This window comes from Stegastes partitus, unplaced genomic scaffold (assembly GCF_000690725.1).
Source record: "Stegastes partitus isolate 25-593 unplaced genomic scaffold, Stegastes_partitus-1.0.2 Scaffold44, whole genome shotgun sequence".
Lineage (NCBI taxonomy): Eukaryota > Metazoa > Chordata > Actinopteri > Pomacentridae > Stegastes > Stegastes partitus.
The window spans coordinates 34622-59921 of NW_007577775.1; the positions used below are offsets into that span (position 1 = coordinate 34622).

The 25300-nt window shown below is 43.0% G+C and overlaps 1 protein-coding gene across 1 annotated transcript; it reads right to left on the reverse strand.

Annotated features, from left to right (window-relative positions):
* Positions 1-6885: 6885 nt before the first annotated feature.
* Positions 6886-8919, reverse strand: LOC103375490 (apelin receptor A). The gene has a single exon (XM_008305793.1). It carries the CDS (start codon positions 8804-8806, stop codon positions 7721-7723), a length of 1086 nt encoding a protein of 361 aa, XP_008304015.1. The 5' UTR covers positions 8807-8919; the 3' UTR covers positions 6886-7720.
* Positions 8920-25300: the final 16381 nt, after the last annotated feature.

Sequence of the window (25300 nt, forward strand, 5' to 3'; positions counted from 1 at the left end):
CTGAGCACCTGAGTGCTTCCAGCAGCTGAACTGGCACTGGGACCAGCCAGTGATAGGAGATGTATTTAGCCCTGAAGCAGGCACAGGAGCAGCGTGCCTTAAAGCAGGCCTTTCACAATGGACGGGATAGAGAAGGATGTGAAGAGGAGCTTTGTGTCGAAGCGACGATGAGCCCTGAGCAACCATATCCGGAGGGGCTGAGGGCCCAGCACATTCAGGTCTGGCCAAGCCACGCTGTCCTCGGAAGCAGCATCTCCCGCCTAACGATATCCACCAGCAGCAGGGCTCATTATTATGCACGACGCAGCAGCACCCTGGTCTTTCCTACAAATGTTCATCAATGGACAACACCATTTTAGGTTTCCACATACCTGCCACACATGTGAGGTTTACCATGAGCCTACTGTGTTGTATATTTCCTCTTAGGCATTTTCTCAGCTCTCAGTCCCTCAATTATACGCAGTTAGTGGTGTAACGGGTGGAGTGGACATGACCCTGAACACCAGCGAATAACAATGACAGGGAGGCGGCGTTGGAGGAGATCTATTTGAAAGGCCTGATTTCCTAATCACTCCCTGAAACGTGCCAAAAGATAACAACATCACCATGAAAACACTGATCTCATGTAAATGCTGTATTTTTCTGGGCCGTCGCTCTCAAGGTCTGGACAATTACCGCCAGGGGCCACTTCCAGGTTAAACTAGACAGATTACTGAGACAAGCTGATTTCTGCAGTGATCCCTGAGCAGACGTGGTAACAATTTACAGCCATCGTATGGGGTGAAAGGCTGGAGACTGCAGTGTTGATGTGTATTGTGGGGACGCAGGCGGCCTCTCGGGTGAGGTACGATTAGACATGTTATTACCCCATTATTTGTGAGACTTTATTGATAAGATTTGGGCTGATTTGACTTTTTTTCCCCCCAAGGTCTGCCGTCACTATCAGTGCACATTCAAACAAAGGGAAAGGGATGTGGAGATAAACGTGGCTGTGAATGCAGAAAAAACAAGAGCTCTAGCTTTGTTTTCTTTACAATCAGAAGCACGAAAAAGCTCAGAACGATCACAGGATAAACTCTGTGAGACTTGTTTATAGGAAACAGGTGTTTATTTGAAAGGCTCTCACACTTTGGGAGGAGAGAGGAGGTAAAGTGTACAGAAAAGAAAAGACAGAAGTATTGAAAGACGGCATGAGTGGGAGGGGACGGGGGCAGTTTTGGCGAAGGGAAACAGCTACTTTCCAGGTTTCTGTGTCAGGTTGCACCGACTTGTTTTGGTGGCTCAGAGGCTCTGCTGTCTAGACTGCTGCTGGGCTCATACTCCGACTCAGACACTTTATGTTATTAACAGTAGAGCGTAAAACCTTAATCCTCTGGACAGTTTCTCATCACAAAGGTGTCAATCCCTCACTGAGGATAAAAACAAGGCTCTTCAAACCAAATCCCACCTGTTGACTCATGCTCGGTTTTCTGCAAATTGGTATCCAAGTCAGTGATGCGGCTCCATAGAAGGTGTGGAAAATACAAATGGCATTTATATTTAGACTGTGCATTGAAAAAAAAATAGCTACAGTCATTTTTAAAACCATAAAGGGAGACGAAACACTGTTCTACAAATCATAAGTTGAGTAAAATGAGACACAGTCTGACAACATGCGTATAAAAAAACACACATGCTCGTGTTCACATCTGTAAACTTCTGGCTACACAAAGGTTTACGGCAATAGTTGCACATTTTGGGGCTTTGTTTCTAGTTTTTTATGCTAAGCTAATCACCAAGCTTCACAAATTTGACCCTAATGTTGATCTTCTTGCGTAATTCCCCCCCAAAATGTCAAACTATGTGTTTGGAATGAATACAGAACTACATTTTGGTCACGGCTTGATTGAGTCCCCGTTCTGTATAACTCCTGTTTGATTAGTTGCAAATTACGTGTAAAGTTTTGTAATTCTGTTTTAATACGAGGGAAAGGCAAATTTATTAGGAATTTAACAGGACCTTGTGGGTGTAGTTTGATAAGAGCTGCGCTGACAGTGCTGTAACATAATAACAAGCAAAACCCACAACTTTCATTAGGTTTGGACTGAAATGCTGCCAAGCTCTGATCGGTGCACAGACACATGTGAAATTGCTCCTTTTTTTCAATTGAGCCACTTCAAACGGAGAAAAAAAAAAAAAAAAACACGGAGAAGAAAATGTTGTGTTCATTAAGACTCGTGTTGCTTGAAGCCTTTAAAGAAACTACTGTTAATTTCAGAAGAGGGGAGAGGAGCAGAAAAAAGAACACACAACACATCACATTAACCCAAACACACAAGAGTGAATGACGTCCTCACCCCACCTCCTCTTTCCTGGCCCGCACCCTCTCCAACAAGTTCTCCAACTCCATTTTGGGCTCTAGCTGACCCTTCTGGGCTCCAGATTCATGTAGACCAACAGATAATGAAGTACAGAGGCTTTCAAATGATCTTTTAATGCCTCAGAAAAATGTTTTGGATGCTTTTACTGCTTTTTCCTATCCAAACTCCCCGTCCTCGTCCTTCATCGTGCTCTCTGTTAAATCAACAGATGGATTCACTGTAATGGTGGCTGATCAATACGGCGCGCAGGGGCGCCGCGCCACTACTAGTGACCAGATAAAAAGTAGCTCTCAAACACTATATTAAATTTTAATCAATTATAACAAAATGATAATAAAATGAATAATAATGTTAATATTCTTTTGCCATATTAACAATATCTGTATTATTAACAGATTTTAAAATGAGTCTTTACTGTGTGTTTACTAATGTTACACTTCCTGGATGTGGGGCGCCGGCCAAATGAGTGTGTATGTAGCTCGAAAAACTTTTTGTGATCATGTGACCTTGGCCTGGACCCTGACTGGCAGCTGCAGATTTCTCACGGGGCGCAGCTCAGTGCGTCCCAGACCCGTCCACTTTTGTTGTAAGCCAATTAATTTTGTCTTTATTTGGATATCAAAACTGTGCTTTGACATATGGCCTTTCCCCTCCTCTTCTACTAGATGACAGCTACTGTCATGATGGTTTAATGCATTGGCCATGCTGTCAATGGAGAAAAGCCTGGTCACAGAGATGAGTGACTTCAACAAAAAGCAATAAAGAAGTTTGCAGAGCAGAAAGAGAGAAGAGCCTTTTTTATTGTTGTTCAAATAGCAGGACTCCAGACTGCATTTGCGACTATTTTTTTTTTGAGAGTGTGAATTGATGAGCATGATGATCATGAAGCTGTATTAGTGTCGCTGTAACCGGCACAGGAAGCTGCTGTGTTAACCACAGTGGTGGAAAGCAGTACAATTATAACTTCAGTGTTTACTGCAGTATTTACACATAAAAATGAGGTATTTTTGTGAAAAACAGAGAGCCCCTACATTTGCTGTTTTTCTTCTCGTATAAAAGTCCGCGTGTAGAATTCCTGTAACTGGGTTTAACCCCAGACAAATCTGAAATGAGAACGCCTAGTTTGTTATTTTTAAAGTCATTTTTGGTCACACACCTGTCAGAGCACACCACAGTCATCAAGCAGCAGCTACCACAGCCTGCAATGTGGGACATTTAGGGAGCATCAGTAAATTGTAGTGTCTATCGATAAGAAAATGTTCAGCAAGTCATATGTTTCGCCTTTGACCAGGTCGGAGGTGAAAAAAATGAGAAAGTTGGTTGCACCAGTGCTACCAGTGAGTAGTCTGGAGCCCTGAAGAGTGTTTTTTTTTTCATCATTTATGTTGTGTGTTTTGAATTTGTATAGAGCCTGTAAATAGTGATGAAAGTTTGATGAATAGTTTTGAAATTTAGTCCTGGTAAGTCTGAATAATGTTAAATTAGATTATGATTAGAATATCCTCCAAAGGTAGAAAATTGGCATTCATGTAAATAGCTGTGCCTGATGTTCATATTCAAATTTCTGATTTAAAATAAAAAGTCATTTGCAGACTGCCCACAAAATCTTTACCAGCCAGCACTGAGAGATAGATTTTTGTGATGTATTTTTGCCTGGACTAATGCTAATTGTCTGGGGAGTGATTCGAGGCACGGAGGGCTGATTGCATGCGTGCGCGAGTTGCTTTGTGTTGTGTTGTAGTCCGGCAACAGGTGGACGAATGCTATGGAGAAAGTAGGGTTAGCGTTGACAGCCCGAGGAATGTGTCAGGTCTCTGTTTACATGTGCATATGAACACACACACACACACACACACACACACACACACTATAGGGTGCATTTGTTGCTGCTTGGGTGGGATGGAACAGCAGGGAGATCTAAGGAAAGGAGAGCAGTTGTGTTTTGGTTCAGATGTCCCATTTGGGTGTGGCAGCTCACACTGACGACAGCACCCAGAACCAGGCACCTGTGTGGGCTAGGTTAGTGTGTTTCCCTTCCAGTGCGGAGACTGGCGCTGAGATTAAACAATAAATCTGATTTTTAACATTTTCCCACTGCCAGCAATAAGACTAAAACCAATGATGAACTGATTCCACAGATAAACCCGGTCTGTGTAGCTGAAGCCTGATAGAGCTCCGTTATTGTCCAAAAACCACACGATTGAAAACACATTGGTGAGTCACACTGCGGTGCTTGTAATGATAAAAATAAAAATGGTCCTGCTGCGATAAATTCTCACCAAATGTGTGTTAACATGCAGCTGAAAACAGCCCCTAACAAATACAGTATTTACTGCCATTTGACAGCACCCAGCTGTTATAGGAAACTATAACCGGCCTGTTTTATTTGTTGCCTGTTCTGAAAGGTCTTCTTCCGACAACTGGACTTAAGATTGTAAGCTACAGCCAGACTATAGAAGTTAAAAATTGGAAAGAGACGCACCAATAGGTTGTGGTGCTTCAAGGGGATACCAAAAACAGATTTGAGCTACAGCCTTATCCTTAAAGATGTAAGGTTGGATTGGTTCAGTCAGTGGTGGAACATTCAGATCTGATCCTCACACATGATAAGAAGTACACAAACAGCATACAAGACAACAGAACAAATCTTTAATTTGAGGTAAATTAATTAAGGTCATGCGTCTCATGTCTACGCAACAAGATTAGTCCAAGGTTGAGACGGCGTAGCAGCTATTGTTCAAAACATTAAATGAACAAGTCACGCTTCACTCTCCTGAGCAGGCAAAACAAAAAAATCATTTTAAAGGAACCATGTTGATTAACATGGTTGAGCTCCCTTTAAGAATACTCTGGGAGACCTGTAAAGCCCACACCCCAAACATCCACACACAAACAGGTCACACAGGCCACACACGAACACAGACAACATTTATGTGCATCCAGAGGCCTACGCAACTGTTGTTTTTGTGTAGCCCCGGTGCTTTGCTCAGCTGGTATTCTGGGTGAGTTATCCCAAAGTGAACTTGTTGGCTAACAGCATCAGACAAGCTGTCAGGGCAGCTCATCTCAATAACAACAACATGTCTGGCCAGTCCTGCACGCATGGTTGACTCCGCCCTGTTTCCACTGTCTTATTGTTACACTTATATCTACTGATTCATGTGAAAATGAAGCAGATAAAATGCCGAATTCCTCTGCTGATGATTTAAGTGACGCAGTAAAAGCCTGTTTTATGGGCTCGATTCTCTTTCTACCTAATATAGTAATCAACTTTATATATAAATCTCCACTTAGAGATCCCCTCCAAATGGCATCTGACTGAACTATATGATGAATAACTGTGTGTGTGAGCGGTGTAGTTTCTGTCTGATCGTGTGAGGTTGAGGCCCTCACATCCATCACATTCACCATCATGTGCTCTACAGCGAACTTTTTTTTTTTCCAGAATAGACAATAAGTAACATATGATCTCTCTCACACACACGGACATGATGAATCATGCGGCTTCACATTTTCACTGGTTCACACATGTTGTTACTTTAAGACGGCGCTGGTGCAAGACAACCTTACATCGCTGTGTTTTTTTCCCCCTAACTTCCACACCTCAGTCACACAATTTCTCCTTTTTTCCTGCTGCGAGAGGATTTCTGTTGCCCACAGAGCATCTGCAAGTCTGACAGCACCCTCCCCCCACCCCCGCCCCCCATCCTCTAAAACTCTGCACCCCAACAACCGCTCCAACTGCAACCTCTTGTCGCTGGAGACAAATATTGACTTGTTTGGTGGCCACGACTTCTGCCAAGATTAGAGCCCTGCTTCCCCCCAACCTCCTACCGCCGCTGCCGCCATTTCTAAACGGCGATTATGTCCAACAGAGCTCATTACTGTCAAATCAAAGGATCCCTGAGAAGAGTCACTCATTGGTAATGACCCTGTTGTTCAGCGAACATGTGTTTTTTTGGGAGGGGTTTGCCGCTAGATGGTCTGGATGCTGAAGGTGTTTATGGGGCAGAAAATAACATTGTTTTACGCAAATTTGAGATATTTCAAATTTGCTCTTGGCCGAGTATTTAACTAAAAACATATGTCAGAATTCTTCTCTGTCTGCTGGTTATAAATCAATACATTTAAAAAAAAGAAGAAGAAGCTTTGATCGCAAGCCCCAGCACTGTGTTGTCGAATAGTTAAAATGCTAGAACTGATGGAAATCACAACCAAGTATGGAATACACACTCTCAGGATGGCTGCTGCTTTGCATAATCCGGTTACAGTCTGGGTACTGGCTGTGAATCAATAGAGATTAGAGATCTATTAGTCTGAAGGTGTAAACCAAATGCGAGGCTATTCATAACAAAGCTTCCGCCCTCTTGAGGTACTTAACACAGAAATAACAGGACGGCGTAATGAAACTGATGTGAAACTTTGGTATCTTAACTTTCTCCTCCCCGCCTTGAACATGATACTTTAAAAGCAGGTTTAAACACACACTTGCACAAACACACACACACACAATGAGTCTAAGAGATCTGGTTCATAGCACACATCTTTAATACAGTAGTTAGTTACAGTGATGTCAAAAAATAAAACATATACAACATTTTGGAACATTTATAAGGTTCCTTTGTCCCCTTTAGTGCCGTGACTAAGAAAAAAACCCCTCCATCCCGCCCCACCCCGCTCCTGTTCCTCAACAACATTTGTCAACTGCCATCTGCCTGTCTGCCCCCGTCTCCTCTCCACAAACTATATAATTAAGCTGCAACACCTTTTCTCCTCTTACACCTCCCTCCCTCCCTCCTGCAGCCCAGACTTCTACCTTCACAAACATTAGGCTTTTTTTTTTTTCAGAGGACATTGCTCTGTTTGATTTCCCTGCTCACACATTTTAACAAGTGCTTCTAAAACAAAACAGCAAAAAGTACATCTGAACACAAAATGGTATGAAAATACTGTATAGCTTTACAATTCATCCAGTGTAAACAGATTTTTCATGCAAATCGATTCATAATTCTGCCCTCTTTCGTGATATAAATGAGAACATTTGCAGAGCAGGACAAAACAAAACAAAACAAAAATAGACTTTTTCTCTGAGAATTTGAGGAACGAAGCAGCTAATGGAGCTCAGCCGGCTGACTCCAGCTTCTCAAGTCCATGCGGCACGCAGATCATCGACCTCTCTTGCTGCAGAATTGGAGGGACATACAATGGATTTCATGACCGTAGGCAGTGACAATTCAGAGTTCATCATCTCGTCTTACCAGCTTTGAACAATGGACACATAAAGTCTGTATTTTTACAAGTGTTCCAGTGGTAGGAGTCAGGACTGTCCCGCAGCCCCGCTTCACTTCTCCTCTTACTCTCTAAACCTTGGTAGCCAGAGACTGAATCTCTGATTTCTGAGTCTGCGCACTGAGCGTAGACGACATGGAGCTCATCTGGCCATGCATGGCCTTCTTCAGGTTTAGCAGACACAGGCACTGGGAACGAAAGCGCAGGTCGAAGAAGGCATACAGGAACGGGTTGAGGCAGCTGTTGACGTAGGCCAAGCAGGTAGCGTAGGGGTGAGCCAACAGCAGGAACCGCAGGAACCCACAGGAGCTCGGAGCCAGGTTCAGGTAGGAGAGGGCGTCCATGCTCTTCAGCACGTGGAACGGAGTCCAGCAGATGGCAAACACCACCACCAGGGTGGTGATGATCTTCAGCAGCCGCTTCTTCTTCTGGTCCTCCTTGCGCAGGTTGTTGAAGTGACGTGTGACGGTGCAGCCAATGAAGCAGTAGAAGATGGTCATGGCCAAGAAAGGTAGGAGAAACCCCAAGGCGGAGGAGGACAGGCTGAGTCCTGCAATCCACAGGTACTCGTGCCTCTGGTTCATGGTCACCAGGCTGAAGTCCATGGCGCATGTGGTCCGGTTGCTGTTCAGGTCATTCACGGTGGTGCGGAACAGCAGCGTGGGCACCGCCAGGAGGCCGGACAGGAGCCAGATGGCACCCAGGGAGGCCAGCATGGTGCCTCGAGAGCGAAGCCTGCTGCTGGACAGAGAGTGCACGATGGCCAGGTAGCGGTCAAAGCTCAAGCAGGTGAGGCAGAAGACACTGGCGTACATGTTGACCAGAACAACGTAACTGCTGATCTTGCACAGAGCCACACCAAAGGGCCAGTGGTAGCCCAGTGCTGTGTACACAGCCCAGAGAGGTAGGGTTATAACAAAGGTGAGGTCAGCCAGGGCCAGGTTTCCTATGTAGACATCAGCGGCCCGACGCTTAGATTTGGATCTCCAGACGGTGAAGATGACCACGCCGTTACCTGACAGGCCCAGGATGAAGATGAGCATGTAGAGGACGGGGATAAGGGAGTAGGAGGGCTCCCACTCTGAAAAGTCACAGGCGGTCTCATTGTCATCATAATACTCATAGTTATCGACATATTCCCCAGTGGCGGTCTCCATGCTGCAGTAGAAAGAGAATCCTTAATTTTCAATGAGAAAAAAAAAAAAAAAAAAAAAAAGAGCAGTTAGAGTCCTGTACAGATCCAAAAGGGGAGAATGAAGGCAGTGAATCACAGGAGCTTCTGCTGCTGAAGGACAGATTGTGTGTGAGAGTGAGTGACTGTTGGCGCTGTCTGCCTTTTTAAACTCGGCCCTCCACACCCCTGGTTCCCTCCCAGCACGACCCCCCCTCTCTCTCCTCCCCCAGTAAAACATCTCTGTGCGCCCCCCCCCCCTCTCCCTCCATCTCACCTCTCCAGGCGCAGCCCACTCCTTTGCGCGCAGGACGAGCAGCCTCGATACGATCCTCTTTAAGATGCAGATGTAAGCGGGGCAAACTTTAACAAACTTTATTAGAACTCTGCGTTTGGAAAATGTATTAAAATACGTTTAGAAACTGCAGGAGGAGACTGAAAATCTGGTGCACAGACATGCACCAAGAGGTGTCAAATGTTCCTCTTGTTTTTATATTTTTTTAGATCTAAAATTGATAAATGTTAATATTAAAAATGCAACTAAACTTTACATTTAATTCTACGATGTGAATTATTTGCATCATGCGCACTGAAATGCGCAACTTTACTTAACTCTTGTTTTTCTCCTTCCACAATTTTATCTTTTAACGCATCATGAAAACATACTTTTCAGCGTTGCTTTACTGTTTCTCCGTTGATTTGGTCGGAAAAGGCGACTGTGGTTCTGTGAGGAACAGGTCTGGACATTTCTGTTCTCGCATTTTACATCACAATCCCTCCAGTTAAAAGGCTGTTAAAAGTGCAAAGAGACAGAAGCGTCCCACTTTCTCGCCTGCAATTAATGTCTTCTTTTTTTCTTTTCTTTTTTTTTGTGTTATGGAACTTTAATACCCAGAATAATAAATATTTGGAGTTCACTTGCGCGTCCTTGAAATGGGAGCGTAATTAGATCGACCATGAATTGCAGGCTGTTTGAAGATTAGATTAAATATCAGTGGGCAGCGCAGAGGGAGTGTGAATCCAATTCTCAAGTCTGAGGATTAATTTCCACGACAAAAGGACAAGCAAACACATTGGTTAGAAACAAAAATAAAAGGAAACTTCACATTGACACCACCTTGATTCCTAAGTCCTTTTTTTTTTTTTTTTTAAACAGGATTTGCAGAATAGTCACTGAACTTCTCTTCTTCACACCAGGAGTTCATGCAGTGAAGTTTTCAGGGAGGGAAGCAAACGAGCATCCAAAAAGTCCAAAAAGAACAGTTTGATAGTATTTATTAGTTGTTCAGCAGTAAAATAGGTCCCTATAAGAAATGTATCTCAGTTTTAAAGACCTAAAGGTGTAATTTGGAATTATTAAATTGTGTTTACACCATCTGCAAACATTTTTATAACTTACTAGCTCACAGATTTTGCTGCTGGTCAAACTGCAATCAGACTCCCGAGCAGCCCAAAGGAATCACATTCAGAGAAACAAAGTGCGGACAAGTCTGAGCAGCACTGAACATTATTTACAACAGGTTTACTTTGTATAATCTGCCCAAAACAGGCTCCTAAAGGCAGTAAAGTAACTAAATACCCAAGTACTGTACCGAGGTACTATTCAGAGGTAGTTGTGCTTTACTTAAGTATTTTAATTTGATGCTATTTTATTGCAACTCCACTACATTTCCATGTACATTGGGCACACGTTGTACCTGCTTTTTTACTTCACTACATTTATCTTACTATACAACAGATTGGAACTTTAAAAACCAATCAGGACAAAATGATTGATATGAATTCTTAAACATCAAATTAAGTGCGTGAAATCAGTTCTATCTCAGTAACACTACACTATTGAAGTGCTGCTTGCATGTTAATACATCAGTAATAATAATCCAACTGAACAACACTGACAGAGCTCATCTTTGGTGTGTAATTAATAATAAATTCTGCTGATAATATTTGCATTTATATACACAAATAAGGTTTGAAATGTAGACCTTTTATTTGTGAGTATGTATTTTTAGATTGTGCCTTTTGCTTTATTAAAGGTCTTGTCATACTTCCTTGACTACTGACCGCTTGTGATAATAAGGAGTTGTTACATCAATCCTCAAAGTGGACTGTTACACTGTAAATGCTTTGAGAAATGCCTTTGATGAAAGGTTTTTTGGAGCGCAGCTTATCAGCCTGCAGTGAGTGACTGCTGATTGTACAAAGAGGAGTCTAACATGGCAGACACTTCATTCTTCTTTCAGCGATGAAGGGATGTTGGCGCCTGGATTTCTCTCTGCACAGGCCCAACAGTCACAGTGCTTGCCAGATAGGAAACTTTTTTTTTAAAATATAAAAATTGTAAGTAATGTGTCTTCATTTAGATGGAGTGGTGTACATATCCAGCTTCATCCTTGAATTGACTGCAGACCAAATTCATGCACACACCAGGTGTGTCCCACCTCTGCTTCGTTCCCCAGGGAGAGGATTGGTACCTGCTGCTTGCAGGCCCAGAATCCCTTAAGCAAATAAATTTGCAAATCTAAAAAATAAAGGCGAGTAGATAAGAAACAGATGGTCAGATTAGACCATCATCTTAGATATCTTCAGAGGGCCTCCTCACTTGTTAATCACAGCCTTTATGGGTGCCAAGATAAAGCCCTGCTGTTGATCCTGAGGTGGGAGGATGATTACAGCTGGGAGTGAGAATTTACTCACATCTCTTTCCAAATAAAATATACGTGAATTACGCACGCTGACTTTTTATACTACAAGTTACTGCGTGCTTTTATGTCAGATTGTATTTCCAGCACATATCGCCACAGCTTCACTGCCACTGGACATAGCGACTTTGTGTCACAGGGGTTTTCTGTCTGCAGGCCTGGACCACACATGTGTCCCTGCTGCAGCTGTGGCTGCTTTTGATCTGCTGCTGAAATGACCCTGCTGCTGTGCTATGACCGCGTCGGTCTCACTCTGACCGTCGTTCTGTTTGTGCAGGGACAAAATGTAGCAATTCAATGGGAAGCTGATGCTATCATAAGTTTGGTAACAACCAAAGAGGAGGAGATGTGTGATATTTATGTTTACAGGGTTGACAGGAGACGTTTGCAGTGGACACATGTCAGCTCCAGTCTGGAGGAGATAAGTGAGTGAAGGTGTAATCCGTGACCTGAGGTTTGTTTGAAGCGTAAAAATTGTTTGCAGCACACGGATTCTCCACCCTTCCTTGATTTGTGGCTGATATAGCTCATCCAAGGCCCCCGCAAATCAAACTGAGGGAACTGGGGCCCAGAGCTGCAGGAGGCCTGGAGTCCCAGTGTAGTGTCAGTTCAAGACAAGTAGAAGCAGAAAGTCCTTTGTGAAAAATACAAAATATTTCATACTGGGTGCACATTTGCGCTTCCTTCCAGTGAATCTTAAAGCTAGCTGTGAGCCACGGCCACGGAGCTTTCACATCAGCTCGCTAAGTGCCGACTCTGCTGTGTCAGACGACGTCGCACTCTTGTGCCGTGGAGCCACCGCCTCTCCCTCAGATGTGCGAGGGAGCTGCTCCTGCTGAGGGTTCCTTTTTTTTTTTTTATTTTGCTAATTGACAGTGCATCTCGTCAAACTTTTAGGTTATCCGAAAACCACTGACTGTTATGTGTTACTCCTGCGTGGTGACTTGCTTTACTTTGTTCAAAAATCCAAAATGTGAAAATAACAGTAAAACCAACTGGGAAGCGCGAGAATCCATGAAACACTGTCATTGTGTGAAATGGGAAATTCTGGCATTGTGCTTGTACTGTAAGAGCCTAATTAAGCCTTTAGCCCTGAGATCACAAACAGCTATCTTTCCTCTACATCTGCCTTCTCTTGACCTCGGTGTTGAGCTCAATAGAGACCTCCACCCATCATAAGAAATGCTTGCGTTGATAAGGCTCCTCCATTGTTTGAGTTTTGTCGCTGTAAGCACTTTTCTGGTAATGAGCAACGCACCTGTTGAGTGTTTTATTCAAATTTCATTCTGCTTCCCGGATTATAATGAAATAACGGATGCAAATTATTTTTACGCTTACTGTTAGAAAATGTGTCATGTTGAGTAATTTGGGTGTTTTTATTGTGCCTGTTTTGTCTCCTGTCAGTCTGGGGACAGCCCCAAAAAAACTGCTTTCCTTCTATAAAAAGTCACGTCCTTCTCAGCATTAATGACATGCTGACTGTTGTTCTCTGCATATAGTCAAACACAATAGTTTTGTTAGTCTATCTCTGACCAAACAGTCTTTGACCCTGTCAAGTGCAAGTAATGCAGGCGCCACATATTTTCTTTGTGAGCCCGGAGTGCAACGCTGAATTGATGGAGCACTTTAATGCACTAAGAGCTCGTTGCTACTGATTTATCCTGTCTGGTGCTGCAGTGTGAAGATGTAAAACCTTCCAGATTTACTCACTTCAGCTTCTATTCCATGTCAGTGCGCTGAGCTTGTACAGTATGCGCATCAAAGCAAAGTTTTCCTTGGATGGGTCAGACGGAGAGGAGGGTTTATCTGGGGCACAAGTCATGTTGTCTCGTGGTTGGGAGACAGCAGGGTTTGACATTCGTATCAAAACCCAAACATGGCCCAGGCTGAGCCAAACTGCAGCCGTGTTTGCAAGCCGATTGTTGTTGCCACGAGAAATAAAATCTTGACTGTTTATTTATTGCTTATCTACCTTCCTGCCTGCACGTCTGCCAAGAAATAAACACACAGTGTTCGTGTTTGCACCACTTTAGAGAAAATTACATTACTGACACTATTTTCTTTGAACCAGTGCTTGCATAACCATAACCTTTGTACTAAAAGTAACCTTGTCCTAACCTTAAACCAAGTGATGTGCATCATGGGGGCATCATATGACTGCATAAACAGATTCATGTGTCTGCAACATGCAAATACACAAACACACAATGACGACAGAAGTGTAAAATGCTGCACATGTTTTCAGTTTATTTGAGCTCCTTTCAACAGCTAAAAATTGCATTTTCTTTCCAATCAGACTGTTTCAAACCCATAGCAAATGCAACGGATTTAATCATGATGTACAATAAAAGCCAGCGGCATCGACTGACCTACATCGAGGCTGCTCTCCAGTGGTTTTCCCTCCTCGTCCATCCTTGTTGTCTCTGCACCTTCAGTAGCTTGGTCAGGAACAAGAGGGTCACAAGGTGTTTCCCCTTTCCCTCCTCGGGTCTCCGGACCACCCTTGCACCCATCCTCTGACTCCCCACCACACTGTGTGTGTGTGTGTGTGTGTGTGTGTTTGTGTGCATCAATGGACAAAACAGCGAGCTCCACAGGATGTGCTATAATAGGACAGTTTGTCCCTCAAACCCAGATGCTTCTGTCACACTTTTGTTTTATAGCTGCTCAAGGTAACCTATTTACTTCGTAGATGGCAAGATGGAAAGATAATATAAATATTATTTTTTGTCATGTCACATACATCCCCCAGACTGTTGTTTTTGCACAGTGCAATTATAAAAATGGGTCAGAGCAATGGTTTTATGATAAGATAAGACAGGAACATCTCTCATATCTTGTCATTCGTCTCCTCGGATTAAATGTTTATAAAAGAAGTCACTCGAGATTTATGTGTCACCTGCACTCGCAGGAAGGAAACTGTGTAGAAAACGTAGGAAACAATAACACGGGAGAAAATAAAGAAGCGGGAGATGAGTCTAATGAAAGAGAGGATGTAAGGGACGAAATAAAGGGACAAAGGAGAGGGTTGATGAGAGGGTAGTGGTGGACAGGCAGGCCGGTTTTCTCTGTGCTGCAGAGTTAATGACAGGGATTAGGAGCCGGGGGGGACTGCTGAGATCTCCAGGCTCTGCTAGTCTCCAGCCCAGCCCTCCCATCATCCCAGGAGATCTGCGGGAATCTGACTCCATTTGGCCTAAAATCTCCTGACAAAACAAGAACCCTGTGGCTCAATTAGGAGGAAATTAGTCTCTTTTACCCCCTCTGCTACAACAGCTTTACCACTTCTTCACTGCATGCTGCTTCTAAAAAAAGGTGGTGCTAATCATGATATTCAAAATCAATCATCTGCTCTGCATTTGATATTACCTACCCACTTCTTAAAAATTAGTTTTTAATTTCGAGACCAGGGAGGCGTATTCTTAGGTAAAAGGAAATGTCTGGCTCTTGTAATCGATAAGTGCTCAGTGCCTTTTAAGTCCAAATATGATTATTGCCTGTTTTCTTTTAAACCAGAGAAACAGAAACCCCAATCCTGCCCCTGTTATGAGAAGTTAAAGAGAAAACCTAAACAGTGGTCCATGTGAAAACCAGGTGCTTTGCAGACTTTCCACCCAAAGTCTCGCAAAGTCTGAGCGGAACGTTTGTCTGTTACACGATAATTTCCTTCAGGACTGAAATGAAAGAGCTGTCACAGAGCTGACTGGCACTGAGAAAGAGCAGAGTGGGACGCTGACAGAAATGTGTAGCGAGCAAAAATACTTCAGGCCTTAACATTATACCCCCAAATGACTCTTTATGTGATTTATATGCCTGGAAACCTGTGCACAAAAAGCATGCTTATACCTGTTAAATAGCATTTGCTTAAAGTCCAACCTTCAACTGGAGCCATTCCAAGGAAAACCTAAAAGAGTCTTTTACATAAACTGCTAAAATGAGTAGCAAGTTACGTCCCACCCTGTGAGCATGCCAGGAATATTGTAAACTATTTTTATCCCTGAAGATTTACAGCCAAAATTGCTGAGATTTCATCACAGTCAAGACCTGTGTTGAGCTTTTGTTGTTTCAGGGCAAAGAAATGTCAGAACAAGAATTTTAAAAACAGTTTTTAGCTGCTAAACACAGTTTAACTGGAGCAGATGAGCCCGCTTTGTTGAATGACGATCATACGTAGAAAACAATAAAAAAGTATGGTTTGCTGCTACAACTTTATGGTAGCTGTTAACCTTCCCATCAAACTGAAGGAGCAGTCCTCAGCATTCTTGCCACCGGTTAAACTGCAAAGTATCCAACAGTGGCGACAGTGTGGCGGAGGCTGAGCTGCTCTGCCCATCTGTCAGCTGTTTGACAGACAGCAACAAACTGTAAATCAGTCACCTCCGAGAGCAGGCCGGCCCTCTCTCTGCTCAGAGCAAACAAACGCTGGGGAGTGTGTGGGTTTGTGTGTGTGTGTTCACCCTGACAGTGCAGGTGGGTCAAGTGGAGCCAACATTTAGGATAAAATGCTTTTAAAGGCAGACCTGTGCAACTTTTGTAAAACAAAAAAACCTACATTTGTTTTATAAGTTAACAGTTGAGTCCATCAGAGAGTTTTTGCAAGTTTGTAGTCTAAGTTCTCTGGAATTAAACAAGCAGCTAAAATAAGAGGACTCACACACAGTCAAACTGAAACTTGTTTGTGGATACCAAGTCCATTAATGTAGCAAAAAAAATGAGGAAAACATCCTCAGATTTTAGAACCTGAAACGTGCACATTCGTCCCAGATTAGACCCCACCGCTTGACGTTCGTTGTTTGAAGTGTGTTTCTGAACTCTCAGTTTGTGCTGCAGCCAGAAGCCACAGCTACTTTTAGAAAACTGACAACTGCTTTAAGGAGTCAGACAATTAGCTCAACTTTTACACTCTGTCGACAACTTTGATGTGCAATCACAAGGCAGGAGGAGGGGCGAGGGGGCAGAGTGGGAGTAAAAACATCCTCCGACTCTGCCCTAATTGTTTCAGCATCTGTTCTGCTGTTGCTATCACCCAGACAGGCTGAAAACAACTGAAAACACACATTCAAAGTTTCCACTCAGTCCATTTCCTTTAATCAGGCTGCCCTCACAGTGACTGATTGCCGGTCCAGACCTTGGCCTTGTATCGCCTGTCTCTCCATCTCTGCTGACTGCACAACTCATGTTGGCGTTTACAAGGGTTTCCCCTTAATATCGCTATTCTTTTCTCCTCAACAGACAGCTGATGATTACATTAGCTCATTGCTAACGATTATTATCATGCAAAGTGACAGAAGGAGGAAGGGGCGCATGCTTCCAGGCTTGGATTGGGCCAGCAGAGACAGGTTGTGTTTGAATAAGTGTCCCAGGCCAGAGTGCGTTAATGAAACGAGACCAACTGGTTGCGGAACGTGGCGTTCCCATTATACACGTACTTCAGGTTTCTAAAAGAGGAAGCGGGACACTGTTAAAACACAAAAGGCCCAGATGTGAGGCCCCTTGAAACACATCTCACTGTCTGCCCCATGTTGAATGCTGACAAATTGGGCTTTAACGATCCCAAAACAGGCCTAAAGTCAATGTCAAAGCCATGTGTCACTCTTCTGAACCCTGTGTGGGAGGGCCAACTGCCTCCAAAAAGAAGCTGGGACTCTAAGAAAATATTTGGACAAAGCCCTGCACTATTTCAGCTTCCAAAATGGGTTGATCCACATACTCAGCACTCAGCACATGTTGTTGCACTTCATCTTGCTAAAGGATCGAGGGCTTCGGATCACAGCTGAGGGATTTAATAAAACACCTTGCATTGTTAATGTCTAGAGAAGAAATTTCTAAATACTTTTCACCTTGAAACATAGCAAATAGTGAAAATATTCTGCAGAAGAGGATAAGGTTCACAATTTGGACCTGTGCTCATAATACAGATCTAATCCTTTGAGCTACCAAGATGTTCTCTCACAGCATTTCTTACAAAGCGGGCTCCTGGGTGTCAAAGTGGCCATGATGGGAGCATATGTGTTCGCTGGTCGAACGATCACTTACAAAGCCAAATATTTGTACCACACTCACCCAGCCATGATTTAGCTGAAACAGACAGCTGCACACCCACCCTTGTTTAATCTACTGCTAACAACCACAGGGAATCATTCAAAATGCCCAAGACAAATACCAAAACATGATAGCGCACACGAATCAGTAGGTGATAGCTCAGTGTGAAGAATAGCTGTGTCTAATACTGCCTTAAATATGAGACATGATTTCATCTCAAGCCTCCTTGAAAATCTTTGCGCCTACGTCATTATATGTACAGTTTCCATATGGTCATGATAATGTTGAGAAATCTGAAAGAACCATCTTGGAATGTGATCTCCTCCGTTGGACAGTAACAGCCGGCCACTTTCAATTTGAACAGACCTCTTACTTTGTGTATCTGCTTCCTTTTGCATGTGCAGTACTGTCAATGCTTTGGAATAAAATTTGGTCCATAGATTCTGCAACTGTGCAACAACATTGAGGCAGCAGGAGACATATGTTTGTTGTACATATATATTGACGCATATCTAGATCACTTTCTTTAAAATTCCGAGCTAGGGAACTGGTCTTGGTGGAGGACTTTGCTCTCAGAGAACCTTTCTAATTATTTTAAAAAGTAACAGCATGAGTAAACCTGCATCTCACACTATGATGATGATTAAACTTTATATAATCTGTGATTCACATGCGTTGGGGGGATTTGTATGGATCACAGATCAACTGTGATCCGTTTCACCACTTCAAAGTACAGCTGAGGTTGTCATTAGTCTTGCAGTCATTAGTTCATATTGCAGAGTGATGGATGAAGTCAAATTGTGAAGTCATGATGGTACCAGATGAAAAGTCTTCGAAATCATCCCAACAGCATCATGGAAACCTGTATCAAAATTCTGGAAATCCATCAAATAGCTGTCAAGACATGTCCATCTCTTGGAGAAAACTCAGGGGATTACCAAAGTCATTAGGATTCATCCTCTGAGGTTCATGATTGCCTGTCCAAAAATTCACAATAGTCCATCCAATAATCCAAACAAAAATGGTAACCAGGCCCACTGCCTGACATTTCAATCGCTTCACAAAGCAAGCGTGGCTAAAATCCAGGAGCCTCTCTTTATTGTTTTTAACCAATGTCTTCCTCCATTTGCTGTCAAGAAGAACAAAGTCTGTGACAATGGCCTCCTTCACCGAACAAACGGCCGCCCACAAAGCTGTATTTACACTTTTACCTTTTGATGTCCAAATATCCACATCAGAGCCATTTGATTTGTGAGTGTTTACACTGTACTGCAGGGGGGAGAATCGTTTTAGAGGGAATACTTAAACAGGAAAAACAGTCTGCACTACCCATCACACTCTGCTGACACTCTATGCATAGGATGGATGCAGTGGTTTGGCTTGGGTGTAGGGTTCACCGGCTCAGCCCTTCCTGCCTTTGTTGGTCTTTGTTTAGGGTGTTGCGCCTTCATCAACCAGGGGTGCCCTTGTCCGTGACCCTTGCTCTACAGGTCGGTCCTGAAAGATCAGACTTTACATTACACTTAAAGTCAGCTGAGGTTTGAGGTATTTATTTGTAAATTAAGCAGAACATGGAGGAAGATACTGTATGTAGGTGCTGAGTATTGTGGAAACTGGATGTTTTTTTGAACAGAAGGTTGAGGTGGCTGCAACCCTGAGGGTCTTTAGGATTAGGGTTGAAGGGGCAAGTCTAAACCTGTTCTCTTCCCTTCCATTCAAGTAGAAAGAAAGGTCAGGCTACTCCTGGAAAGACCGCAAACTTTACAACCCATGATCCAAAAATACAGGTATGATTGAACAAATCATCTAATTACAATTCACTTACGATGACTTAACCAAGTAGAAAGCTTTTTGGATTGTTGTCATGCTGAAACCTCCATAATTAAAGGGCAGGAGATCTTCCCCCTCACATTTGCGTGAGTGTGACTGCATGGGTCCATGCAGAGGGCAGGAGGCCGCTTGACAGCAAGATCAAGGTCAGAGATTTTGAGAAGGGAGAATAGAAAGATGGACACCAGGGCTCTTTTCAGGGATAATCTCTGCAACTAAAATGCGGAGTGACAAGCTTTCACGTGCCCAAAAGGCAAACAGCTCTCAGCATTCCAACATGGCAGACACATTGGTCTATTCAGAGCGAACGGCGACTCATCACCTCGCTCATCCGGACATGCGGGGGGGGGGGGGATTTAGGAGAAGAGCTGCAGGTTGAGAAGCCTCACCTGTCAGAGGTAGAAAAGCCCCTTTGGCCAGGAAACAAAGTGCATAACTAAATGTGACAGGACAGATGCTTCCTATAGGGTCTCAGCAGGAAAAATGCACCAAACCCTTATTTAAGATTACACACAACAACACATGCTTGCTTAGGTGATAATTTTCTGAAACTACCAAGCAAACATAAGCAGGAAACTTCCAGTAATTAACATAGGAACTGAATCTAAAACAGACCGAAGCATCTTGCTGATTCTTAATTTTGTTTTAACTTCCTTGCTGCAGAAACATATTAGCCTGCTTAATTTTTTGAATTATTAAGAAACTGCAGCTTTCTTTGGTGTATTATTTGTATTACCTCTACCAGGTTTAAATGAATGGCTAGACATTTTGAAAAATACACTTTTTGCTTTCTTGCTGGGAGTCAAAGCTATAGCAATAACCTGCTATTGGTATCAACATCCTATCTCACTTGAACTTGTTCTATGGCACTTATCCAGGTTGTTTTCTCCTGACTAGGGCCTTGCTTGTGTTGTATCTACTCTCAGATGTACGTCGCTTTGGACAATAGTGTCTGCAAAATGAAATTGTACAATTGTAGAATTGTAAAAAAAAAGGTTGACCAGTTTCACATCTGCATGGTAGATATGTAGCAAACAAATGAGCAGACAACACGTACACCAGTTGCTTGGTCTTCTTTGTGTTGCACTAAATCAGTTCCACCAGACATCCAGCTTACTGAAAAACAAGTCATTTCCTTCACTCATGCATCACTATTGCACTGCTTTATTTAAAAAAAAGACTTTTCTGTAGACAAATCAATCATAAAGTGACATAGTGCTTAAACACAGCCCACAATATCACTCATGATTGCATGATTATCTTCAATAAGATTGGAGATGTTGCATGCTTTAAGGGGAATCTTGAGCATGCTGTGGTTTATCTTTCAATCATGTGTGGTATTGTGGGCTATGTTTAAACAGTATGTCATTTTATGATTTATATGTTTTGAGAAAAGTCCTTGTGACTGAAACTTGTTAATAAATCAATGCAGAGGTGATACTTTTGTGCAGGAATTAACCTTGTGCCATAAATATGTAACAACAGCTAGCACCCCTTGAGCTTAGCTTAACATGAAGACTGGTGTATCTCTGTCTAAAGATAGAAAAGCCTACTTGCCCTTCTAAAACTCACTAATTAACATGTACACACTTACACGTACACAGACCAAGGTGTCACGTAGGCCAAACAAGAGCTCATCTTATCTCAACCAACTCTTGATGAAAAGTAAGGAAGCGTATGTCCCAGAATGTCAAGTTCTTGCAGTAAGAGCTGCAGGAACTTTACACAGATTGCAATTCAAAATCAACAAGCCGTGTATTCCCAAAATACGTTTTTGGCTGTTGTTTCCACGGCAATCAAGCTCTAGACTACTGTATTGTTCAAAGATGTCATTTGGCAGCAAGCCTGTAAATCATATTCTGCTTAGTGAAAAGTCGACAGCCCGCTGATTTTCTTTTCAGAAAATGAAGGAGAATCCAATTGTTTTTCGCCCCCCTCCCCCTCTCCCTCTGCGGCTATCAGCGGGTCTCTGGAGGAGTGCTGGTTTCCGTAAACGTGATGTGGAGATGTTTCCTGTGGCAGGTCTGTCTGCTGCTGATTAGAGCCCATCCATCAGCTGGACCTCCTTGGAGCAGAGAGGAGGGCACTGGTCAAATCTGTCGTCTAAGTTCAGACCAGCCTCAAATGTACCAAGGCTACCACAGATCCACGCCCTGCCCCTCCACCCTGGATGACATGGTCCGATAAACCCCTCAGTTGACACTTATTTCGGGCAAGATGATTCACTGGTTCAAAATTGGATGTCTGTATACATGAACACAATAAACAATATGGGAACACGAGCCAAGTACAATCTGACACACTTCCAAGTGACTCTTATCTCGTCTTTTGATCTGTATTTTCATCATCCTAACTAGTCAGCTTTGACCGATTTACAATTTCAAGCGGCTGCCGAGAGGATCACAGAGGTCAGTGGGGCTTTTGTTCCACTTTTGCAGACATGATCCTTCATCAGCTCTGGCCTTAAGACGCTGATTGCTCTGTGCAGCAGGGCAGTGGTTTTCCCCTCCCTATGGACCTTAATGCCACTCTTTAGTAAAGCACCCACAATAGCAGGATGACACCGGTCTAAATACGGGCTGTCGCGCCTGCCCCCTGCTGTGTCAAAGCATGTGCCTCCACAGTCCCCATCACTTTCTTTGGCCTCCAGTGTAAAGTGTAAACAGGAGGTAGTGGAGTATCCTCCCTGGCCAGGCAGAGGAAACCACACAGGGTCTGGAGACTGAACTCTCCTGTGGTCAGCTGGTCAACTGGGAGGCAGCGCTGCAAACTGTTGAGTCTAAGAAACTGTGCTACGCCTAAGGTCTATTGTGTTGGACATTCTTTGTGGATGGATTTCAAAAACAGCATGACCTTGCATGAGAATGAAATCTTCCCTTGTGTTGGCACACCTGAGGTGCCATTAATAAAAACAGGAGAAAACCCAGTGGGAATCAGTTCAGGGCATTAAAACATAAACAGGAAAGATTCCATTTAACAAATGGACACAAGAGCAGTAAACGCCTCAGCTGGTCAGACCATCATGTGTGCTGCTGTATCACAACTGGAGGAACCTCTGTAGAAAAAAAAACTCCCAGAGGTGATAAATTGTGCCTGCATGTGAAACAATGCTTTCCCTAGTCTTTCAGCACCGTATAAATCAGCAGATACTATTTTTATTAATGCAGACATACAGTAGGTTACTCACAGTAAAGCTGCATGACACCTCCTGTTTCAACACAAATTCCAACGACATAATTGACCACATAAGGAGAAGTAACTTAGTTAAATTTATGCCACACTTTGACTTCACACTCAATGACTTTTTAGGGCCCCTTCCAGGCATGCGTTTGTATGATGTAAAATTCCTCAGACGGCAGTAAGTGACGGAGCACCGTTGACCGTACTCACCTCAACCCATCAGGCCACTAAACCTGAGGCTGACTTAGACAATGCACAGGTCAACAGGTCTACACTGCAATCACTACAGGCTACAGATTCCATCACTCAGGTTTGACCTCTGACCTTTGAGGGACTGTCTAGATGGGATCAATAAAAAAAGGTGGAAACAGCAGCAATACATCAGTCAAAGGAGCAATTAAGTGGAAGATGTACAATTTCAAAGGGAAAAGAAACAAGACTAAGAATCGGCAAGTTAGCAGTTCTGCAAGACTGTTTGTTTGGTTCTCTGGGCACCACAAATTTCATGGTGATTCAATCTTTGCTGGTTTACTGAAAGCCAAAACCTTCAGCCTGCTGATGGTGATTAGGAAGAGGTCAGAATATAACAAATTCCTATTCTTGAATGGCCACATTTACATATCTCCATGGTGCTGCATCAGGTCTGGTTGCACTTTGCTGTCATTCTGTGATAGGGGGGGAAGTGCTCTCCTGTATTTACATTCCTTTAAACCAGTTACTTTTGTTATAGCTGGTGCTAAGTTCAGGATGCAGCAATGATGCCCCTGCAAAGTAAATATAAAGGAACTGAATTTGGTGGAACAATTGCACACAGTGTGTCTAACGCTGCCATTAAAATGGCTAATTCACAAAAAATCCAAATCATTGGCGGAATTTGAAATTTTCTGCTCGGAGGTTGTGGTGATTGTTTCCCATTGCAAAGGGGATTTTGAACACAATGAAACACAAATAGTGGATGAAAAGGTGAAGCTGGTTGAAAGGTGCAGCAGAAAAAACAGACTTATGCCTTATAAATGTAAATAACAATATATCAGCACCCTCAATACTTCTGTAAATAACACTATCATTCCTATTTAAATCTAAATTTATCTTTGATTCTTTGCACTACTACAGTTGTTTGCATTATTACAGTTATTTTTATTTTTAGTTACTTTATTTTACTGTATATTTATTGTTTACTGTGTATTTATAGTTGTTTTGTTGCAGGAACCCACCAGAACAAATTCCTCGTTTTGTGAGAACTATACCTGGCAATAAATTTGTTTCTAATTCTGATTCTGATTCTGAAGTCTACATTTGTTAAGTCAGACTATCAAAGTCATCATTTGTGAACTTTTGATGTCTTTACCAACTTCTATGCCAATCCACTGAGTAGATGACGAGGCATTTTACACGGTAAATTTTACACGAGTCTTTGACCTGCTGGTGACCTGCAGCTACAGGAAAAGTCTGGAGATCACTAAATCAATTTTTTCTGGCATCATAAATATCTGTACCAAATTTTTAGGCGATACATCTAATCGTTGTTGGGATATTTCAGTACAAAACGCAAATGTGAACTTTATGGCAAAGGAGAAGTCAGAGGATCCCCAAAGTGTGCAGGATTCATCTTCTGGAGACCGTGAATGTCCATACAACATTGTAGTCCATCCAATAGTTGTTGAGACATTTTGGTTAACTGACATTACATGATATCAGATTCCAGTCTTGGGTTAATCTCTATCTGCATGTGCACGAAAACCAGCCAGACTTACGTCACTATCTGGCTCGTGATTAGAGTTTATGTTCTGGCAGGACCACAAACAGAATATGGGTCAGAAGAGTGACCCAGCACACTGGATGAACTTGACCTCTTGGACCTGCACTAATGAAGCAGCACAAGACTGACAGCGGCTCTCAGAAAACATCTTGGCAGAGGAAAAGGGGACAGAGGAACTCAGGTCTTCCCAGCTGCACTGCTAAAGGGGGAAATGAGACGCAGGCTTGGAAAGATTTATCGGCTTCATAATAAATTTCACAGGAAGGATTACAGCATTACATTGTAAGTGTGGATATAGTGGAGGAGGAGCAGGGAGCACTTGGCGGCGACAGTTCTGTTAATAGCCTGGCCACCGTTGCTGTTATTGTTCAGGAGACACTATACCAAGCAGACTCCTCTTTAGATCAGATACAAGTCTCAAAGGCAGACACTGAGATTTCCTTTCTGCCATCCAGCTGCTGCCTGTCATTACTGAGAGCCTCTGAAGTTACAGCCAGCTGCCCTTGCAGATCAACCCGCTATACTCTAACTGCAGCCTTCCGTACAGCTTTTAATTGCATACAAATATTTGTGAACAAAAATTTTATATTAAAAATTGCTCCACAGTCTGTTTGGAGGGAGAAACAAAATGATGACAAATCTGACTTCACCAGAAAATACTGCGTCTTCCTGTTGACTCCTCTTCTCCATACATTTCTCCTTGCCATGCATAACTCTGAGGAGATTTTCCACATATCTCTCATTCCATTTCAGCGTCTATCTGACCTGCATGGTCTGTGGACAGACACACCAAATTCCACAGCTAACAAGCACCATGGGGCAGAAAAGGAGGGAGGCCCGCTGACTTTCCAGAGGAACATGCTATCAAGCAAAAATATCAGCAGCGTGCAATTAGCTACTGAGTTAGGTTGTTTGATCATAAAATGCAACAGATGCAAAGTTAATTTCTGCGATAAAACAGCTAATG